Source organism: Mus caroli, unplaced genomic scaffold, assembly GCF_978045245.1.
Source record: "Mus caroli unplaced genomic scaffold, Mus_caroli_1 scaffold_7, whole genome shotgun sequence".
NCBI lineage: Eukaryota > Metazoa > Chordata > Mammalia > Rodentia > Muridae > Mus > Mus caroli.
Window position 1 is genome coordinate 90,866,363 of NW_028227262.1, and position 18,637 is coordinate 90,884,999.

Sequence of the window (18,637 nt, forward strand, 5' to 3'; positions counted from 1 at the left end):
AAAAGGAAGTGCATACCATGCATGTCTTTCTCGGTTAGGTTATCTCAATCATAATAATATATCCTAGTTGCATACATTTGCATGCAAATTTGATGCTCTCCTTGTTTATAATATCCAAATAGTATTCTACTGTGTAAATGAACTACATTTTCTTTATCCAGTCTTTAACTGAAGGATAACTAGGTTGTTTCTAGTTACTGGCTATTATGAATAAAACTGCTATGAATATAGCTGAGCAATTGTCCTTGTATAGAGTGGAGTATTTTTGGGTTTATGTCCAGGAGTCGTATAGTGGTGTCTTGAGATAAAACTATTCTAAAAACAAAAAAACAAAAAACAAAAAACAAAACAAAACAAAACAAAAAAACAAATGGATCTCCAAAGTGTTTGTACCAGTTTGCACTACCATCAGCAATGGAAGAATATTCCCCTTGATCAATCCTCACCAGAATGTGCTGTCTCTATGCAATTTTGATCTTCACCATTCTAAGGGTATAAAGTAGAATCTCTGAGTTGTTTTGATTTTCATTTCCCTGATTAGTAAGAATGTTGAACATATCTTTAACTGTTTCCCAGCCATTAGAGATCCCTCTATTGAGAATTAACTATAACTCAGTACCCCACTTTTTAAATTTTAATTTATATTTAATTTATTTTTTACACTCCATATTCCATCCCCCACCCCTCCCCATCCACCCTACCACTGCTCCACATCCCACACCTCCACCCACTCTACCATGTCTCTACGTGGATGCCCCCACCCTCCACCCCACCTGACCTCTAAACTCCCTGGGGCCTCTAGTCTCTTGAGGGTTAGGTGCATCATCTCTGAATGCACAGACCTGAAAGTCCTCTACTGTATGTGTGTTGGGGACCTCATATCAGGTGGTATATACTGCCTGTTTGGTGGTCCAGTGTTTGACGATCTTGTAGGTCCAGATTAATTGAGACTGCTGCTGGTCCTCCTACAGGATTGCCTTTCTCCTCAGCTTCTTTCAGCCTTCCCTAATTTAACAACGGGGATCAGCTGCTTCTGTCCATTGGTTAGATACAAATATCTGCATCTGACTCTTTCAGCTGCTTGTTCGGTCTTTTGGAGGGCAGTCATGAGCTCTCTATAGCCTCATTAATAGTGTCAGGCCTTTGGACTTCCCCTTGAGCTGGATCCCACTTTGGGCCTGTCGATGAACCTTCTTTTCCTCAGGCTCCTCTCCATTTCTATCCCTGTAATTCTTCCAGACAAAAACAATTTTGGGTCAGAGATGTGTCTCTGGGATGGCAACCCCATCCCTTACTGGATGTCCTTTCTTCATGCTGGAGGTGGGCTCTATCTCTCTAAGTTCCCTCTCCCTACTCTAAGGCATTTCATCAAAAGTCCCTCCCTATGAGTGTTGGGAGTCTTTCACCTCCCAGGGCTCTGGTTCATTTTGAGTGGTCCCCCCAACCTCCTATTTCCTGAGGTTTCCTGTTTACATTCTTTCTGCTGGTCCTCAGGGCTTCAGTTCTTTTCCCTCACCCAAATCCAGATCAGGTTCCCCTCTCCCCCCTATTCCCCTCCCATTCTGTTCACCTTCCCTCCCAGGTTTCTCCCTCCTTCCCCACTTGGAATTGCTTTCTTCTCTCTCCCAAGTGGGACTGAGGTGTCCTCACTTGGGCCCTTCAGCTTGTTGACCTTTATGAGTTCTGTGGACTCTATCTTGGGTACATTTTGTTTGTTTTGTTTGTTTGTTTGTTTGTTCGATTAGCTAATATCCACTTATTAGTGAGTACATACCATGCATGTTCTTTTGGTCTGAGTTACATCACTCAAGATGATATTTTCTAATTCCATCCATTTGCCTGCAAAACTCAGCATGTCCTCATTTTAAATAGCTGTATCTTATTCCATTGTGTAAATGAACCACATTTTCTGTGTCCATTCTTCTGTCTTGGGACATCTGGATTGTTTCCAGCTTCTGACTATCACAAATAAGGCTACTATGAACATAGTGGAACTGTGGCATGGTGGCACAACTTTTGGTTATATTCTCAAAAGTGGTATAGCTGGTTCATCAGGTAGATCTATTTCCAATTTTCCATGGAACCTTCAGATTGATTTTCAGAGTGGTTGTACCAGTTTGCAAAACCACCAGCAATGGAGGAGTGTTCCTCTTTCTCCACATCCTCTCCAACATGTGTTATCACCTGAGATTTTGATCCTAATCATTCTGACTGGTATAAGGTGGAATCTCAGGGTCATTTTGATTTGCATTTCTCTAATCACTATGGACTTTAAACATTTCTTTAGGTGCTTCTCGGCCATTTGAGATTCCTTCTACTTTTTAAGTGATTTATATGGCTTGTTGGTGTCTAATTTCTTTAGTTCTTTTTTTTTTTTTTTTTTTTTTTTTTTTTTTTTTTTTTTTGGTTTTTCGAGACAGGGTTTCTCTGTATAGCCCTGGCTGTCCTGGAACTCACTTTGTAGACCAGGCTGGTCTCGAACTCAGAAATCCGCCTGCCTCTGCCTCCCGAGTGCTGGGATTAAAGGCATGCGCCACCACGCCCGGCCTCTTTAGTTCTTTATGCATTGGGGATATTAGTCCTTTGTCAGATGCATTTTCATGAAGATCTTTTCATACTCTATAGAATGACATTTAGTCTTATTGAAGGTTACTTAGCCTTGCAAATGCTTTTCAGTTCCATGAGGTTTTATTTATTATTTGTTGATCTTAATGATTGAGATATTGGTATTCTGTTCATGAAATTTTCTCCTCTGCCAATGTGTTCAAAGCAGTTGTTCAGTTTCTCTTTTATTAGATTTAGTGTGTCTGATTGTAAGTTGAGGTCTTTGATCTGCTTGGACTTGCATTTTTTTACTTGGTGGTAAATATGGATCTATTAGCATTCTTTTTCAGGCAGACATCCAGTTATACCAGGACCAACTGTTGAAGGTGTTTCCTGTTTTTACATTGTATTATTTAGTATTCCTTGTCAAAAATCAAGTGTCCATAGCTATGTGAGTTTATTTCTGGGACTTCAATTCTATTCCTTTGATGAACCTGTCTGATTTCAGGCCAATATTATAAGATTATTTTAGTATTGCTCTGTAGCATAGATTAAAATCAGGGATAGTGATACCTTGATATTTTTGTTTTTACTTTTACTGTACTTTACTGTATTTTTACTAATTGTTTTAGCTATCCTCCATTTTTTTGGTTTCTGTATGAAGTTGGGAATTGTTCTTTGAAGATCTGTTACAAAATGCATTGGAATTTTGATGGGAATTGCACTGAATTTGTAGATTGTTTTTTGGTAATCTGTTCATTTTCACTATGTTAATCCTACTAATTCAATGACAAGGAAGATCTATCCATCTTCAGATATCTTACTCCATTTCTTTCTTCAGAGATTTGAATTACTTCTCATATAGGCTTTTCACTTGTATGGTTAGAGTTACACAATGGTATTTTATATTATTTGCGGCTATTGTGAAAGGTGTAGTTTTCCTAATTTCTTTCTCAGCCAATTTTTTGTTTGTATAAGGAGGGCTAATGATTTTTTTTAGTTGATTTTGAATCCAGCCACTTTGCTGAATGTGATCAACTGTAGGATTTTTCTCATAGAATTTGGGGGGTCACTTATTTGGGCTATCTTATCATCTTCCAGTAGCAATACTAAGTATTCTTCATCTTCATTCTGTGTCCTCTTGATCTCCTTTAGTTGTTTTATTGCTATGACTGGAACTTTAAGTTGAATAGATGCAGAGAGTGTGGGCAGCCTTGACTTGTCCATAATGTTAGTGGAATTGCTTTAAGGTTCTTTTCATTTAATGTGATGCTGGCTATTGCTTTGCTCAATATTGCTTTTATTATATTTAGGCATGCATCTTGTATCCCTGATCTTTTCAATTCTTTCCTCACTTGTGTCTCTATCTTGAAGGTTTGACTTATCTCATGGTGCCCACATATACAAAACTTTCTAGGCATGCTGTCTATAAACTGAGCTACATCCCAGCCCCAATAGCCCAGTTTCTCCTGATAATATATTGTCTCACTCCTGTGTGCTCACAAAGAATGATAACTTTTCCTAAAAGAATTCAGAGGAGGTGACATATTCTTAATTTTATATAGAGACCTGTTAATTGTTAGGAGAAACACTAAAAATACTACCAATTAAGTATGGAAGGGATTATCAATGTTTTAGAAAAAGGAAGGATACCATGGGGAATCTAAAATTGGTTCCTACTTCTTTTAAGTGGCATATTATTGTTGAAAATTTTGTTTTGTCCATAATGACTAGGAACAGTTAATCCATACAGAACCATATAGAATGGAGAGTATGGCTTACACATGGGGAACCAAGATCTCAGGTGTTCCTACTTTACTGTTTTCCTGGAATTAGGGAAGTTCACTTCTCTATTTGATAGTGGCACTTCCTAATGGCCTCAAGGTCAGAACTGCCTTCTCCAGATGACATAACAATGGGTCTAGAGGGAAATGAACTGGTGATATTTATTCCTTATAACTACTTCTTAGGGCCTCATTCTACAAGGATGTTTGTCAAAAGCCGAGCTGGGTAAGTGTTTTATTTCCTCTTCATTATAGTGAGAGTTGTAAGTAGGTGGTAGAAGGAAGCAAGGTTTTCTGTAATGATTAGAGAATTCTTTGCCTGTAATATTACTTTTGAGTCATTCTGTACAACCAGCATTCAACAGATGCTTGTAGACATAAAGGTATGAGTGTAATAATTAATATAAGAGCATATATTTGTCTACATATGATCTCTGGTTATTTATGTGACACTAGAATGGGAATATTCAGATAAGAAACAGGGTCTACCAGAGAGATATAGAGAAAGAAGGAAAAGAAAAAAAAAAGCATGAAGGTGATCAATGGGTATTATATATTCACTGAACATATAATGCAGTCAATCACTTTTCAAAATGAATGTACTTCATATGCATGTAAAAAGTTGCTCCAGATGCAATATTGGGAGGCACATCTGACATACAATTCTCTAAAAATTCTAACAGTATAATTCTACATAGGTATTGACAAATGTGTTAGTTCTCCATCCTCTAACAAGACACTGGAATACTTTAGAAGGTGATAGACAAAGAAACACACTTATTGGTGTCCAGGATTACCTTCACAATATTAAGTTATCTAAAATTGTATTTTGCATTTTCTCATTTTACCTCTTTTCTCAAGTTAACAGGATATATGTGTTTAATAATATAAAACTTAAGCTATGAATACAACAAATATTAACTAATTTAGCATTTAGTGAAACCACAAAATAATACCAGAGTTTTTGACAAGTATATTTACAATTTTGTAAAAATCACTCTTAATTTTTCATTATTATACTCTATATAAATATATAAACATCCCAGTATTACTCATCAGCACACACAGCTTCAGCTTCAAAAATTATATTCATTGGCTTAGCTTGGCAATGTCATTTTTCTCTCCCTTAGTGGCAGAAGTTCCCAAGGTTACATGGTTCTATGCTATGTACCACAAATATAAATTGAGGCAGCACTTCTCCTGGATCCATCACTCAACATCAGTCTTTATGTTAACATATAATCATTTCCCCTGGGCAAATTTCCCTTGGGCCACCAGTACTGAACATTTATGTGTGAGCATTTAGCAACAAAATGTCCCAGTTCCTATTTCAGGTTACTTTACACACATTGCTCAATATCTCTTTGGAATTTTTTCTTCTTTTGCAGCAGCAAAATAAACCTGGTAAATGTTAATATTTTCTTCAAGAAAGTCACCCTTATTTCACCAACTTTTTTCATGGTTTCCTCCAATACTTACAAATACAATTATTCATTAAAATATTCATTCACAAATTAATGACAATTAAATTTAAGTCTAGGTGATGAGTAGCACAAGAATATTTTTATTCTGTTCCAATATCAGTTACTAGTTTATACAGGAGATTACAATGGAAAATGAAGGTGGTACACACCTATGCTTTCAAGGCTAAGACAGGAGAAATGCGTTTGATTGAAATCAGTTGGAACTACAGGTTGATATCTCCCTCCTTCTTTTGCTTTCACACACAGACACACACACAATTTCCAGTAACCATTTTCATTTCTTTCCCAAACTCACACTATGTAACTTGTAAAGCTCTGGGAATGCTTGCTTCCCCACAATCTCTGCAGTGACACTTTTGCTGCTACTGCTGCTTCATCTTAGAGAAACAGGCACATAAATGTGTGAGTGTAATATTCTAGTAAATGTCACCTGTGCTCAACTCAATTTTCACAGAAGAATTCATGCATTTAATTTATATAAGAGTATCAAGTAATATCTATGAATTAACACCTTCTTAATAAATGATCAGTATTTATTCCTGCTGTCCTCAATTTTGTAAAGATCACATGAAACTAGCTTGGATGACTAAGGTCATCATCTCATGAGATAACTGAAGACTTACTTTTCCTGCTGACAATGGAGAGTTACATCACTCAACACCACGTTTCTTGTCACCTGAAAGTCACATACACATTTCATGTTCTCTCTGAGTAGTCATATAGATTTTGGGTCATTACTCACTGAATATGTTAAAACTTAAATTGAAGACGATACTTATCATCTATTTTATTTGTATGTCCCTTAGATTACTAAATCTCCACATCTCAGAAAGCAAAGATCATCATGATTTAATAAAACAGGAATGTTCTAAATCAAGTTCTGGGATAATGAAAAGGTAAAGTAATTTTTTTACATTGAATAATATAGAGAAAACAGCTCTCGGTCACTTTTGTTGCAGGTCTCTTTAGACACCTGTCTGCACGATGCTTGTTTTTTTTGTTTTTGTTTTTGTTGTTGTTGTTGTTGTTGTTTTGATTCTGAGTCCATTTCATAATGATGACTTCTCCAATATTTTGAACATTTATGGACACACTTTGGATTTTAATTCTTACAACTCATTATTACAATTTAAACTAATTGAAACAACCCAGCACTGATTTTTTTTTCAAATAAAACAAAAGAATTTAATTAGTGCATGCCTATGTTAACAGGTTTGTATCTGTGGTAGCTTTGGTCTTTTTGGTCTGCTGTCAGATTCTGAGAATGTCAGGAAAAGATGCCATTTGATCAATTAGAAGATGTGTTCTTTTCTATATGTGATAAACATTTACAGAGCAATAGATATGAAATAAAAAGTTTAAAAACATACCTCTAGGGAAAAACACATAAATTCCTAGTTTTGACATATATCATTATTTATCATATTAATTTTATTAAATGTTGTATTTAATAAATTAGAGATGTATAACTAATAAAAGTTTTATACATATGTAGCTTATACATTTCCAATTTTAAAGTCACAAAAGGTTATGGTTCTTTCAGTATGGAGACCAAGTCTTAAATTAAGTTTATCCAGGAGCTTTTATTTATTTAAGATTTATTTATTTGATCTAACATACATGAGTGTTTTGATTGCATGTATTTCTGTGTACCACTGTCATGCCATGTCATAGAGGACAATGAATACTCCAGAACTAGACTTACAGATGGTCATGAGCGACCACGTCTATGCTGGGAATCTAACACAGACACATTACAAGAGTTAAAAGCACGCTTAACTACTAAACGTGGAGTGTTAAAAAAAAAAAAAAAAAACCAGAATGTCACTGTACAGCTTCTATAGATGTATGTTGATGATACAAGTCGATGTGTGGCTCTGAAATTGGGATGAATTCATTAATTTACTAGACTAAGATTTTTAGGAGCAAAAATCATGTAAGTGTAAAGTGTGGGAGTTATCATGGTGTATTCATGGGGATTGTATAGGATGGTCTTTTCCACTAACTGATGCATTATATATGGACATACAAGCATGAATGCATCTATGTATGTGGAATATTCTAGGGAACTTGAAAATATAACTGGGCACTCCTTTTCCCACAAGCTTTTAATCACTGTAGTCATTTTCGACTTCATTACAACAAAGCTGATTTTAAATTACTTCATTAAATCAATTCAATACTAAATTGTTCCTGGTAATCAGGCCAAGTAACTTACATATGCACCAAAGTAAAACTGTTGAGTGAAACTGTAAAGATTGTCTGGGTGCTGGTGTGAATGATAACACTGGGACCTTGTTTCCACTACATGGGAAGGAATCTCCTTTAAACAGAAATTCTCAAACAGCATCACTATATGGTCATCTTCAGCAAGTTTGTGTTTGTCTTAATGTGTGGAAAATAGGGTTTGTCTTAACATCCCATATTCTTTCTTGCTGGAGGCTTCTAGCCCCACATCTTCAGATGTGAATATGTAGTCTGTAGTAACTACAGAAACCAGGAAAACAAAACAGGACCATTTTCTGCATAAGGTTGAGGGTGGGAGCAATGGAGAGCAGAATAGCAGTCTACAAGTATCTGATCAGTAAAATGGAACAGACAGGGCTCATTAGGGGTGAAGAGGCAGGTAGAGAAGTGGGGAGAAAGGTAAAGGGGAGTAGAAACAGGACACAATCGATAAAAGAAGGAATGGGAAAATGGGTGAGTTCTTAGGTAACTTGGAGAGAGATAAATACAGAAAGAGGGGGTAGTTAGGGAAAATAACAACATGGATGGCTGAAAAAGCCATAAGGAAACATCCTGTTAATGATTTACTGACTCATCCTCACAGAGAAAGGTCAAAAAATTGTACTTTCTTGATGCTCAGAATTAGTTCCTTAATCCTGAATTGGAGTACACAAAAGAGTTTAATTTGGATGCGAACTAAACTGGAGGCCATCTAGGCCCATTTAGAAACAATACTGCTTGAGAGGTCAGCCTGGTCTACACAGTGAGATACTGCTTATGAATTAATAGGATCTAGAAGGCACACTAGCAGTCTTCGACTATATCTATGTCTTTCATTCTAGATTCTGAGAATGTAAGATTTCATGGGAAAAGAATCATAAAAAATGAATTAAGATGTACCTTTTACTGTTTAAAGCTGTCACGTTATCATGAATTATGACTGGGAATCCATTAGAATTGTGAGTCAAAATAAGGATAATTGCAAAATAGGTCATAGTAAAATTATATACTATGATGTATTCTCCTATGATTTTTTAATACTTTCCATGATTTTCCCAATTTGTGCAAATGTTATAGATATTCTATTCTCGTTACTACTGTTTCAGTTGTTAAGTATAAGATGAACCAATTTAAAGCAATAGGATTGGATTTCTAAGGTATGAGATTCAGGTGCAATACAGAAACACGAAATGTGTATTCTGTGTAGATATGACACTAAATGCAGTCATTATCTATAATATTCTGTCTGTGTAGGAGTCAGTTGCAGGGTATATAGAAATATCGGGACTACCCAGTGTAAACCATCAAAAGTAAAAGAGCAGGTTACAGAAGAATTGCTAGGGAAAATAGAATGATTATAAAGCCATACAGTGAAGTGAATCATAAGTTTGATTTATAATCTATTACTTTTTCAGATATATAAAATAGGCTTCCATTATGCTTTTAAGATGAATACACTTTCCATTTATGTCTTCAATCAAGAATATCCTTTATTTCCAAGCTGGACTAGGAGTCCTAGCCAATATGTTTCTACTGACTTTCTATATTTTCACAATCCCAGGTCATAGACCTAAGCCTGTGGACCTGATCTCCTGTCAACTGACTTTTATTCACATAATTATGGTCCTCACTGGATGGGATATTTGGCTTACAGACATGTTTGAGTTACTGAACATTGAGAATGACTTCAAATGTAAGGCAACTTTTTACATAAACAGGGTGATGAGAGGCCTCTCTATCTCCATCACCTGTCTCCTGAGTGTATTCCAGGCTGTCACTATCAGTCCCAGTGACTCACTATTGGCAAAATTTAAACATAAACTGAAAAAATACATCATATATGCTTTCTTCTATGTTTGGTCTTTCAATTTGTCCTTCAGCAGTAACCAGTTCTTCTCTGTTGGTGCTTATGCCAATCTGAGTGAGACCAGCCAGATGAAGGTCACTAATTACTGCTCACACTTTCCCATAAACATCGTTATAAGGGGATTGATTTTAACAGTGACAACTTTAAGAGATGTGTTTCTTGTAGGAGTGATGCTAACCACAAGTGCATACATGATTGTATTTTTGTTCAGACATCAGAGGCTATGCCAGCATCTTCATAGCATCAGGCACCTGAGAGCATCCCCTGAGAAAAAGGCCACACAGATTATCTTGCTGCTGGTGGTTTTCTTTGTGGTCATGTACTGGGTGGACTTCTTCATCTCATCTACCTCAGTCCTGTTGTGGAGGTATGACCCAGTCATCCTGACTGTTCAGAAGTTTGTGATGAATGTCTATCCCACAATAACTCCTTTGGTACAAATCAGTTCTGATGACAGAATAATCAATGTGCTGGAAAACTTGTGGCCATAACACTACCAGGCTTTTTTAAAGGGAGTAATTTTACTCTTAAAAAAAAAAAAAAAGAGGCCCATGACATATATACAGCAGAGGACTTCCTGATCTGGCTTCAGTGAGAGAAGAGACACCTAACCCTGGAGAGACTTGAGGCCCCAGGGAGTGAGGAGGTTTGGTAGGATAGGGATATCCTCTTGGAGACCAGGGAGGAGGTACTGGATGAGGACCAGTTAGAGGGCAGACAGGGAGTGGGTAACAAGTGGACTGTAAATAAAAGATTAAATAATAATAATAATAATAATAATAATAATAATAATAATGAGATTTATTTTATTTTTTATGAGTGAGTGTTATGACATGTCTGCATGTGTGTATTCCTGGTGCTCACAGAGGTCATATGAGGTCATTGGATTCTTTGGAATTGGACTTCGCAGTGCTTGTAAGTAGTTATTTTGGTCTAGCCTCAATTATTTATTTTTTAAAAAGTGACTTCTTTAGGCCATCCAGAGACTGCCCCGCCTCAGGATCCATCCCATACGTAGACACCAAACCCAGACACTGTTGCTGATGCCTAGAAGTGCTTGCTGACCAGAGCCTGGTATAGCTGTCTTCTGAAAGTCTCTAAAGGATCCTGACTAATACAGATGCGGATGCTCCCAGCCAACCATCTATCTGAGCACAGGGACCTCAATGGAAGAGTCAGGGGAAGGGCTAAAGGCCTTATCTGGCGTCAATGGGAGAAGAGGCCCTGGGTCCTGTGAAAGCTTGATACCCCAGTGTAGAAGAATGCTATGGCTGTGAGGCAGGAGTAGGTGGGTGGGTGTGGGAGCACCCTCATAAAAGCATGGGGAATGGGATAAGATGTATGCAGAGGAGAAACCAGGAAATGAGATAACATTTAAAATGTAAACAAATAAAATACCCAATTTTAAAAAAAACTGATTCCTTTAAACTATTTAATAGTTCAAATAGCAAAGCAAGATTTTTCATGTGATTTAAGTAATATTTGTGGTACCATACTTTCATTTGTCATTTGCTGCCAAGATGTATGGAGTTCTTTCAGTTCATTGTACACCATAAGTTGATATTTACATGTGAACTCTCTTTCTCCATTTTATCTATCATAGTTCCCTTGATTGATTACTCAAAAGGACAGTCTTACTGATAGTGATTTTTTTTAAAGCATTTCTCTTGAATATATGTTAATTTGCTCTAAATTAACAAGAATAATATTAAAATACTACTGTAGATTTAATTGTTTCCTAGTTATTATTATTTTTATATTCTCACACAGTACTTTCCAAGTTTCCCATTCCTGCACTCCTCCCAACCCCTCCTCACTATCTGTTCTCTGCCAAGTAACCCATTTTCCCCTGAGAAGAAGAAGAGCAGGCCTCTTAAGGATATCAACTGAACATGGCATAGAAAGTTACAGTAAGACTAGGTACAACCCCTCTTATTAAGAGGTAGATGAAGCAACCCAGTGAAAGAAAAACAAAGCCACAAGCATAGGCAAAAGAGTCTGAAACATGCCCATCTCTACTCTTAGGAATCCCTTAAGAACACACAAACTGCACAGGCATCATGTGTGTGCAAAGGACATAGCACAGACCCATATAGGGTCCATGTTTGTTGCTTCAATCTTTGTGATCCCTTGTGATTCCTGCATAGTTGATGCTGTGAGCCCTGTTCTCCTGGTGGCCTCTACCCCTCTGCCTCCTATAATCCTTTCTCCATCTTCTAAGTTGTGGGTTTTCCCTGGCTCTTCCTAGTCTCTGCCTATCAATCTCTGCATCTGCTCCCATCAGTTGCCAGATGGTGCTTCTCTAGTGACAATTGGGATAGACACTAATTTCTGAGTGTTGAAAAATATTAGGAAACATTTCATTGATATTTTTCCAGTTGTGCTTGGTTCTGTTCTGGGCCTATGGGCTGTCCTGTCTCTGGCTCCAAGTGATGCAGGCAGCATAGGCTCCTTCTAGGGTTATGGGGTTAAAGTTTTACCAGGTATTGGTTAGCTACTCCAGCAGGTTCAAAGTCTCAATTACCTCAGGACATTTTGCATGCAGGACAGATTGTACATAGAAAGTTTTGTGGCTGGGTTGATGTCTCAGTCCCTTTGCTGTATGCCTTGCCTATTTATAGAAGAATACCAGTTCAGGTTTCAAATCCCACATTACTAGGAAGTGTCACTAAACTCATTCGCATATGTCTCAAAGAGTTTCTACTTAATTAGGTTTCTACATCACCTCTTCCAACTGCCTCCCAATTGCAGTCATCTTTCTTAATATTCTCCCTCCACCCCTCCCACATTCTGCCTGATCCCTCCTGTTCCCATCCCCACCTGCCCACCAGTCTATCTGCAACTCTATTCTTTGTCCCCTTCCCAGGGAAATCCATACATGTCCCTTTAAGCTCTGCTTGTTACTTTGCTTCTTTGGGTGTGTGGATTGTAGCATGATCATCTATTATTTCATTGTTAGTATCCACTGCACACACTGTATTTGTCTTCTTGAGTCTGGGTTACCATACTCAGGATGATTTTTTTTTACTAGTTCTATCCAGTCACCTAGAAATTTCAAAATGTCTATATTTTTAACAACTGAATAATACTCTATATATATTTATCTCTATAATAATACTCTAGTACATATTTATCATATTCACTTTTATCCAGTCACAGGTTGATAGTCATCTGTGTTGTTTGCAGTTTCTGCCTATTATGAATAAAGCTGCTGTGAACATAGTTGAGTAAGTGTCCTTTGGTATCATTGATTATCCTTTGGGTAAATACTCAGGAGTATTATAGCTGGGTTAAAGGTAGACCGATTACCAATTGTCTAAGAAAATGCCATATTGATTTCCAAAGTAGTTGTACAAGTTTACAATCCCCCAGCAATGGAGGAGTGTTCCCCTTACTCCACACTCATGACATGATGAGCTATCCTTTGTGTTATTGATTTTAGCCACTCAAAAGGGTGTAATCTCAAAATAGTTTTGATTTGCATTTCCCTAATGAGTAAGAATGTTGAACATTTCTTTATGAGTTTCTCAGCCCTGAGAATGCTTTGTTTAGATATGTACCCAATTTTTAATTGAATTGTTCAGTTTTTGTTTTCTTTTTCAGTGTCTAGTTTCTCTGGTTCTTTATTACTTTGCATTTTAACTCTCTGTCATGTGGATTTGGCAAAAATTGTTTCTAATTTTGTAGGCTGCCATTTTATCTGATCTATGTTGTCCTTTGCCTTTCAGAAAATTTTAGGCTTCATGAGGTCCCATCTATTGATTGTTCTATTTACTGCTTGTACTACAAATGTTCTGCTCAGGAAGTTGTCTCTTGTAGAAATATATTCACAGCTACCCCCAAATTTCTCTTCTAAGAGGTTCAATGAATTTCATTTTATGTTGAGATCTTTGATACACTTGAATTTGAGTTTTCTGCAGGGTGATAGATATGGATCTATTTGCATTCTTCTACATGCCAACATTCAGATAGACCAGTACATTTGTTGAAAATGCCTTCTTTTTTCCATTGTAGATTTCTTACTTCTTTATCGAACACCAATGTCCATACGTATGTGGGTTTATGTCAGAGACTTCTATAACATTCCATTTGTGAACATCTCTAATTTTTATGCCAATACCTGTAGTGGAGCTTAAAATCAGGAGTTATGATACCTTCAGATATTCTTTTATTGTACACAATTGCTGTTTTGTTTTTCCACATGAAGCTGAGTATTGTTCTTTCAACATCTATAAAGAATTGTCCTGGAATTTTGATGGTGATGTGTATTGGAATTTTGTGTTGATTGTGTAGATTACTTTTGGTAAAATTACCAATTTTACTATATTGATCCTCTCAATCCATGAGTGTAGGAGCTCTTTCCATATTCTGATATCTTCTCCTTTTTTCTCCAAACATTTGAGGTTTTTGGCATAGAAGTCTTTCAGTTCTTTGGTTAGAGTTACTCCCAAATGTTTTATGTTATTTGTGGCCACTGTGGAGGGTCTTGTATCCCTGATTCCTTTCTCAGCCTGTTTGTCATTTGTGTCTAGAAAGGGTACTGATTTTTGTTAGTTACTCTTGTATCCAGTTGAAGGTGTTTACCAGATGTCGGAGTTCCCCGATAAAATATCTGTACTTTCATATCATCTACAAACATAGGTATTTGAACTTCCTCCTTTCCAATTTGAAAGTTTGTATCCCCTTGATCTCCTTCAGTTTTCTCATTGTTGTAGCTAGTACTTCAATTAATATAGTGGACAGATATGGAATGAGTAGACAACTTGTCTGGTCCTGAATTACTGGAATTACATTCAGTTTCTCTTCATTTAATTTGATAATGGCTATAGACTTGCTGTAGTAAACCTTTATTATATTTAGGCATGTCCTTGTATACATAGTCACTTCAAGATTTTGCCATGAAGAAATGTGATATATTGTCAAAAGATTTTTCAGTACCAAATGAGATGTTTATGTGTTTTATGCTATTTTTCTTTCATTTTGTTTATATAGTAGATTTATTTACTGATTTTTATATGTTAAACTCTCCCTGTATCTCTTGTTAAAAACTACTATATTATGGTGGGGTTTTTTTTTAGGTAATCTTCTATTTTGAGAGTATTTTTGGTTATTTTTTTGTCCATGTTCATGCAAGAAACTTATCTGAAATTTTCCTTGTTGAAATTTTGAATGATTTAGTTACCAGGGTGACTGTAGCTTAATAAAATAAATTTAATAAACTGTTTGTATTTTGTGGAGTAATTTGAGGTGTATTGGGGTTAACTCACTTTTGAATGTGTGGTCGAATTTAAAACTGTCTTCTCTTTGATTGTGAGTCTTTCCATGACTGGTTCAAATTTTTAGGGGCTATAGGTCTATATAAATTTATTAGCACATCTTGATTTAACTTTGATAAGTAGTATTTATTGAGAAAATCATGTATTTGTTTTAGATTTTCCAATTTGTGAACTATAGATTTTTAAAGTATGACCTAATGATTTCTTGGATTTCCTCAGTATCTGTTGTTATTTGCCACTTTCATTTCTAATTTAGTTGGATATTCTCTATGTGCCTTAGAGCTAGTTTACATAAGGGATTTTATAACTTGTTGATTTTCTCAAAGAAGCAACTCTTTGCTAGTTCATTTACTCTTTGTATTTATCTCTGTTTCTTTTTTTAATTTTGTATATTTATGTACAGAAAACTTAGTTTACATTTATCCCAGTTTAGTGGCAAGTTCTTAAGTCTTTGCCTTTTCCAGCTTGGCAATGAGAGCCACAGACTTAGGAACCAGGACATTGCCTCCCCTGTTGTGAGAGATTTCGTCATATCTGTCATTATAATTGGTCCCAATAGCTTCCACCAGATTAACAAGAGCACCCTTGTCTTCTGAGTTAACCTGTGTGAAGGCAACAGTGGTGCATGCCTTCTTATGGACCAGGCATCCCCAGTCCTGCCTTTCCCTTGATGATGCAGTAAGGCACCCCAATCTTATGACACAGGGCAGGCAGAAAAACCACCAGCTCAATGGGATCTACATCATGGGTAATCACCACCAGCTGAGACTTCTTGTTCTCCACCAGATACCCAAAAGAAAGAAGGCCAAGGGGAAGAAAGTGCCCACCCACTGGCGTTTTCAAGAAACAGGAGACCAAAAAGATGGTCACTCCTTTGTCTGAGAAAAGGCCCAAGAACTTCAGGATTGGGCAGGACATCCAGCCCAAAAGAGATCTAACATGATTCATCAAATGGCTCCTCTACATCAGGCTGAAGCAGCCAACAACTGTCCTCTATAAGCAGCTCAAAGTACCTCCTTCTATTAACCATCTCACCCAGGCCCTGGACAGGCAAACAGCTACTCAGCTGCTTAAGTTTGCCCACAAGTACAGGCCAGAGACAAAGCAAGAGAAGCAAAGGCTACTGGCCCATGCTGAGAAGAAAGCTGCTGGCAAAGGGAACCACCTGACCTCCAAGCAAGAGTCAATATCTCTTTGTTTCTATTTTATTGTTTTTGATATCTCAGATTATTTTCTGTTCTCACTCATCTTTGATGTGCTTGCTTCTTTTAGGTTTAGAGCTTTCAAGAGTGCTATGAAATTTGCTAGGACATGACTCAAATTATTTTTGTTTTTTATTTATTTATTTATTTATTTATTCCCTTTATATCCTGATAATAGCTCTCATGACTCCTCTCCTCCCACTCCAACTGTACGGATTCTTCCCTTCCCCCATTATCTCCTCCTCTTTTCCTCAGATGGGGGAATCCTTCCTTTGGTACCATCCCACCCTGGGGTTGCCAGTAGCAGTAGGTCTAAGCCTATCTTATCCTACTGAGTCCCAGCCAGGCAGTAGAGTTTAGGGAAGTGGACCCACTTGAAGACCAAGCTGCACATCTTCTATGAATGGGTAGGGGGTCTAATTCCAACCCATGCATCCTCTTTGGTTGGTCATTCAGTCTTGGTGAGGCTGATGGTGTCAACTAGTTGACAATGTAACTTTTCTTGTGGTGTCCTTACTCCCTCCAGCCAGCTGAATTCTATCCCCTATTGTTCCACAAAACTCCAGGCACTCTGGTTGAGTCAGTTTGTCAGGCAGGGATGCCTAAAAGCTGCTCATGAGGCAAAAAAGAGTTTCAAGGAAGCTCTCCTCCTGGAGTCTGGCGTTCTCTTAATTCTCCATTCCCGCGTTAGTCTAGTGTATGGATCCACATGCTCTCTTTCAGTATTTTCCTATTATAAGTGCTTTTTAAAATTGAATTCTGACATGGCTAAAGTCTTCTGCCAGTGTTCCAACAGTCCTCGAACATCCTTGACCAAGATCAAGGGCTTGGAATTCAGTAAGATTGTAAAAGCTAAGTTACTCCCTTACACAGGAATTTACCATCACTAAGGAAGAAGGAAGTTTCAGACCAAAGGAGAAACCAGAATAGATACTTAGAACCATAACAGAGTTACACCCATACACACGTATTTACAATGGCCTAAGGGGAAGGTGGACTATACAAGAGACTAAAATAGGAACGATGGCAAGGACACGAAGCCCTTGACCCTGGATTCTAAGATTAGTGAATCTTAGGTGGAGCCCTTGTTGATCCCAGGTGTTATCAATGAATTCTATCCCAGGTGGTTCCCGTTAGACCTTTTGTGTTTGCATTCCTCTGTTTTATATAAGATTCCTGTTACCTCAATTGTACCTTGCGAATATGTCACCCAACTTCCTTATTGTCCTCTGCATAAAAAGTCTGATGCTCGATTCGAAAATTACACTCAGATTCCACACGATCTCTCCTGTGTGTGTCTATTTGTCATTCATCCACGCTTTGCCCACCCGCATCGAGAGACCCGTTCCACACAGACACAGGGACCCAGAGGGTCTTCGGCAACTCCCCAAGCACCTCTGAATGTGACACTGTGGGTCTCTGTATCTGTTTGCATCCAGTGCTCAATGAAGCCTATCAGGAGGCAGTTATGCTAGGCTGACATCTGTAAGCATATCAGAGTACCATTAATAGTGTCAGGAGTTGTTTCTGGAACATGGAATATATCTCAACTTGGGCCACTCTTGAGCTGGCTTTAGTTCTTAAGCTTTGCTCCATCTTCATCCTTCAACAAGTTGGCAGGACTAAATTGGGATTGAAATTTTTGTGAAAGGGTTGATGTTCCCTTCTTTTTACTGGAAGTCCTGCAGGTTTCAGAAGGTGGCCAGTTCAGTCTAGATAGCCACTTCTGTTATGAGTCTCAGATAGAGGCACTGCCATAGACAGCCTAGAACTCTCCCTTGTCCCAGGTATCCAGGTACTACCAAAATTCCTCCCAATGTTCAACATTCACACTCACAGTCCTTTCCCACACCCCTCCTCCTATAACTGATTCCCTTCCCTGTTCACATTTTCATTGTAGCTCCCTCACATATCCTCCCTCCATCCAACTATTTTGTTTCTATATCTGAGTGAGTTTCACTCATGCTCCCTTAGGACTTCCCTATTACTTAGTATCTTTTGGTCTGTGTATTGTAACATGGTTCTCTTGTACTTTATGGCTAATGTCCACTTTTAAGAAAAAATGTAGACCATGCATGTATTTCTCAGTTTAGGTTATCTCACTCATAATCATATATTCTAGTTGTACACATTTCCAAGAAAATTTCATGATATCCTTGTTTTTAATATCTGAATAGTATTCTACTGTGTAAATGAACTATGTTTTATTTATTCAATCTTTAATTGAAGGATATCTAGGTTGTTTCTAGTTACT

The 18,637-nt window shown here is 37.4% G+C and overlaps 1 protein-coding gene across 4 annotated transcripts; it reads left to right on the forward strand.

Moving 5' to 3' along the window:
• The first annotated feature begins 4,509 nt into the window (after nt 1-4,509).
• Nucleotides 4,510-17,929, forward strand: LOC110296734 (putative vomeronasal receptor-like protein 4). Of its 4 annotated transcripts, none has more exons than XM_085840576.1 (6): nt 4,510-4,554; nt 6,619-6,708; nt 9,454-10,272; nt 10,772-10,820; nt 13,059-13,132; nt 15,968-17,929. In XM_085840576.1, exons 3-6 carry the CDS (start codon nt 9,506-9,508, stop codon nt 16,122-16,124), a joined length of 1,047 nt encoding a protein of 348 aa, XP_085696702.1. In that variant the 5' UTR covers nt 4,510-4,554; nt 6,619-6,708; nt 9,454-9,505; the 3' UTR covers nt 16,125-17,929. The 4 variants fall into 4 exon arrangements, with proteins under 4 accessions (XP_085696702.1, XP_085696703.1, XP_085696704.1 ...); XM_085840578.1 differs by having other exon boundaries at nt 4,551-4,554; nt 10,117-10,272; XM_021165493.2 differs by lacking the exons at nt 4,510-4,554; nt 6,619-6,708 and adding an exon at nt 8,917-8,997.
• Nucleotides 17,930-18,637: the final 708 nt, after the last annotated feature.

Coding starts and splice junctions, on each gene's coding strand:
- LOC110296734 (XM_085840576.1), top strand. CDS start 9,506: ATGTCTTCAATCAAGAATATCCTTTATTTCCAAGCTGGACTAGGAGTC. Junction 10,273..10,771: donor ACCTCAGTCCTGTTGTGGAG/GTATGACCCAGT, acceptor TGGTGCTCACAG/AGGTCATATGAGGTCATTGG. Junction 13,133..15,967: donor GCTGCTGTGAACATAGTTGA/GTAAGTGTCCTT, acceptor GTTCTCCACCAG/ATACCCAAAAGAAAGAAGGC.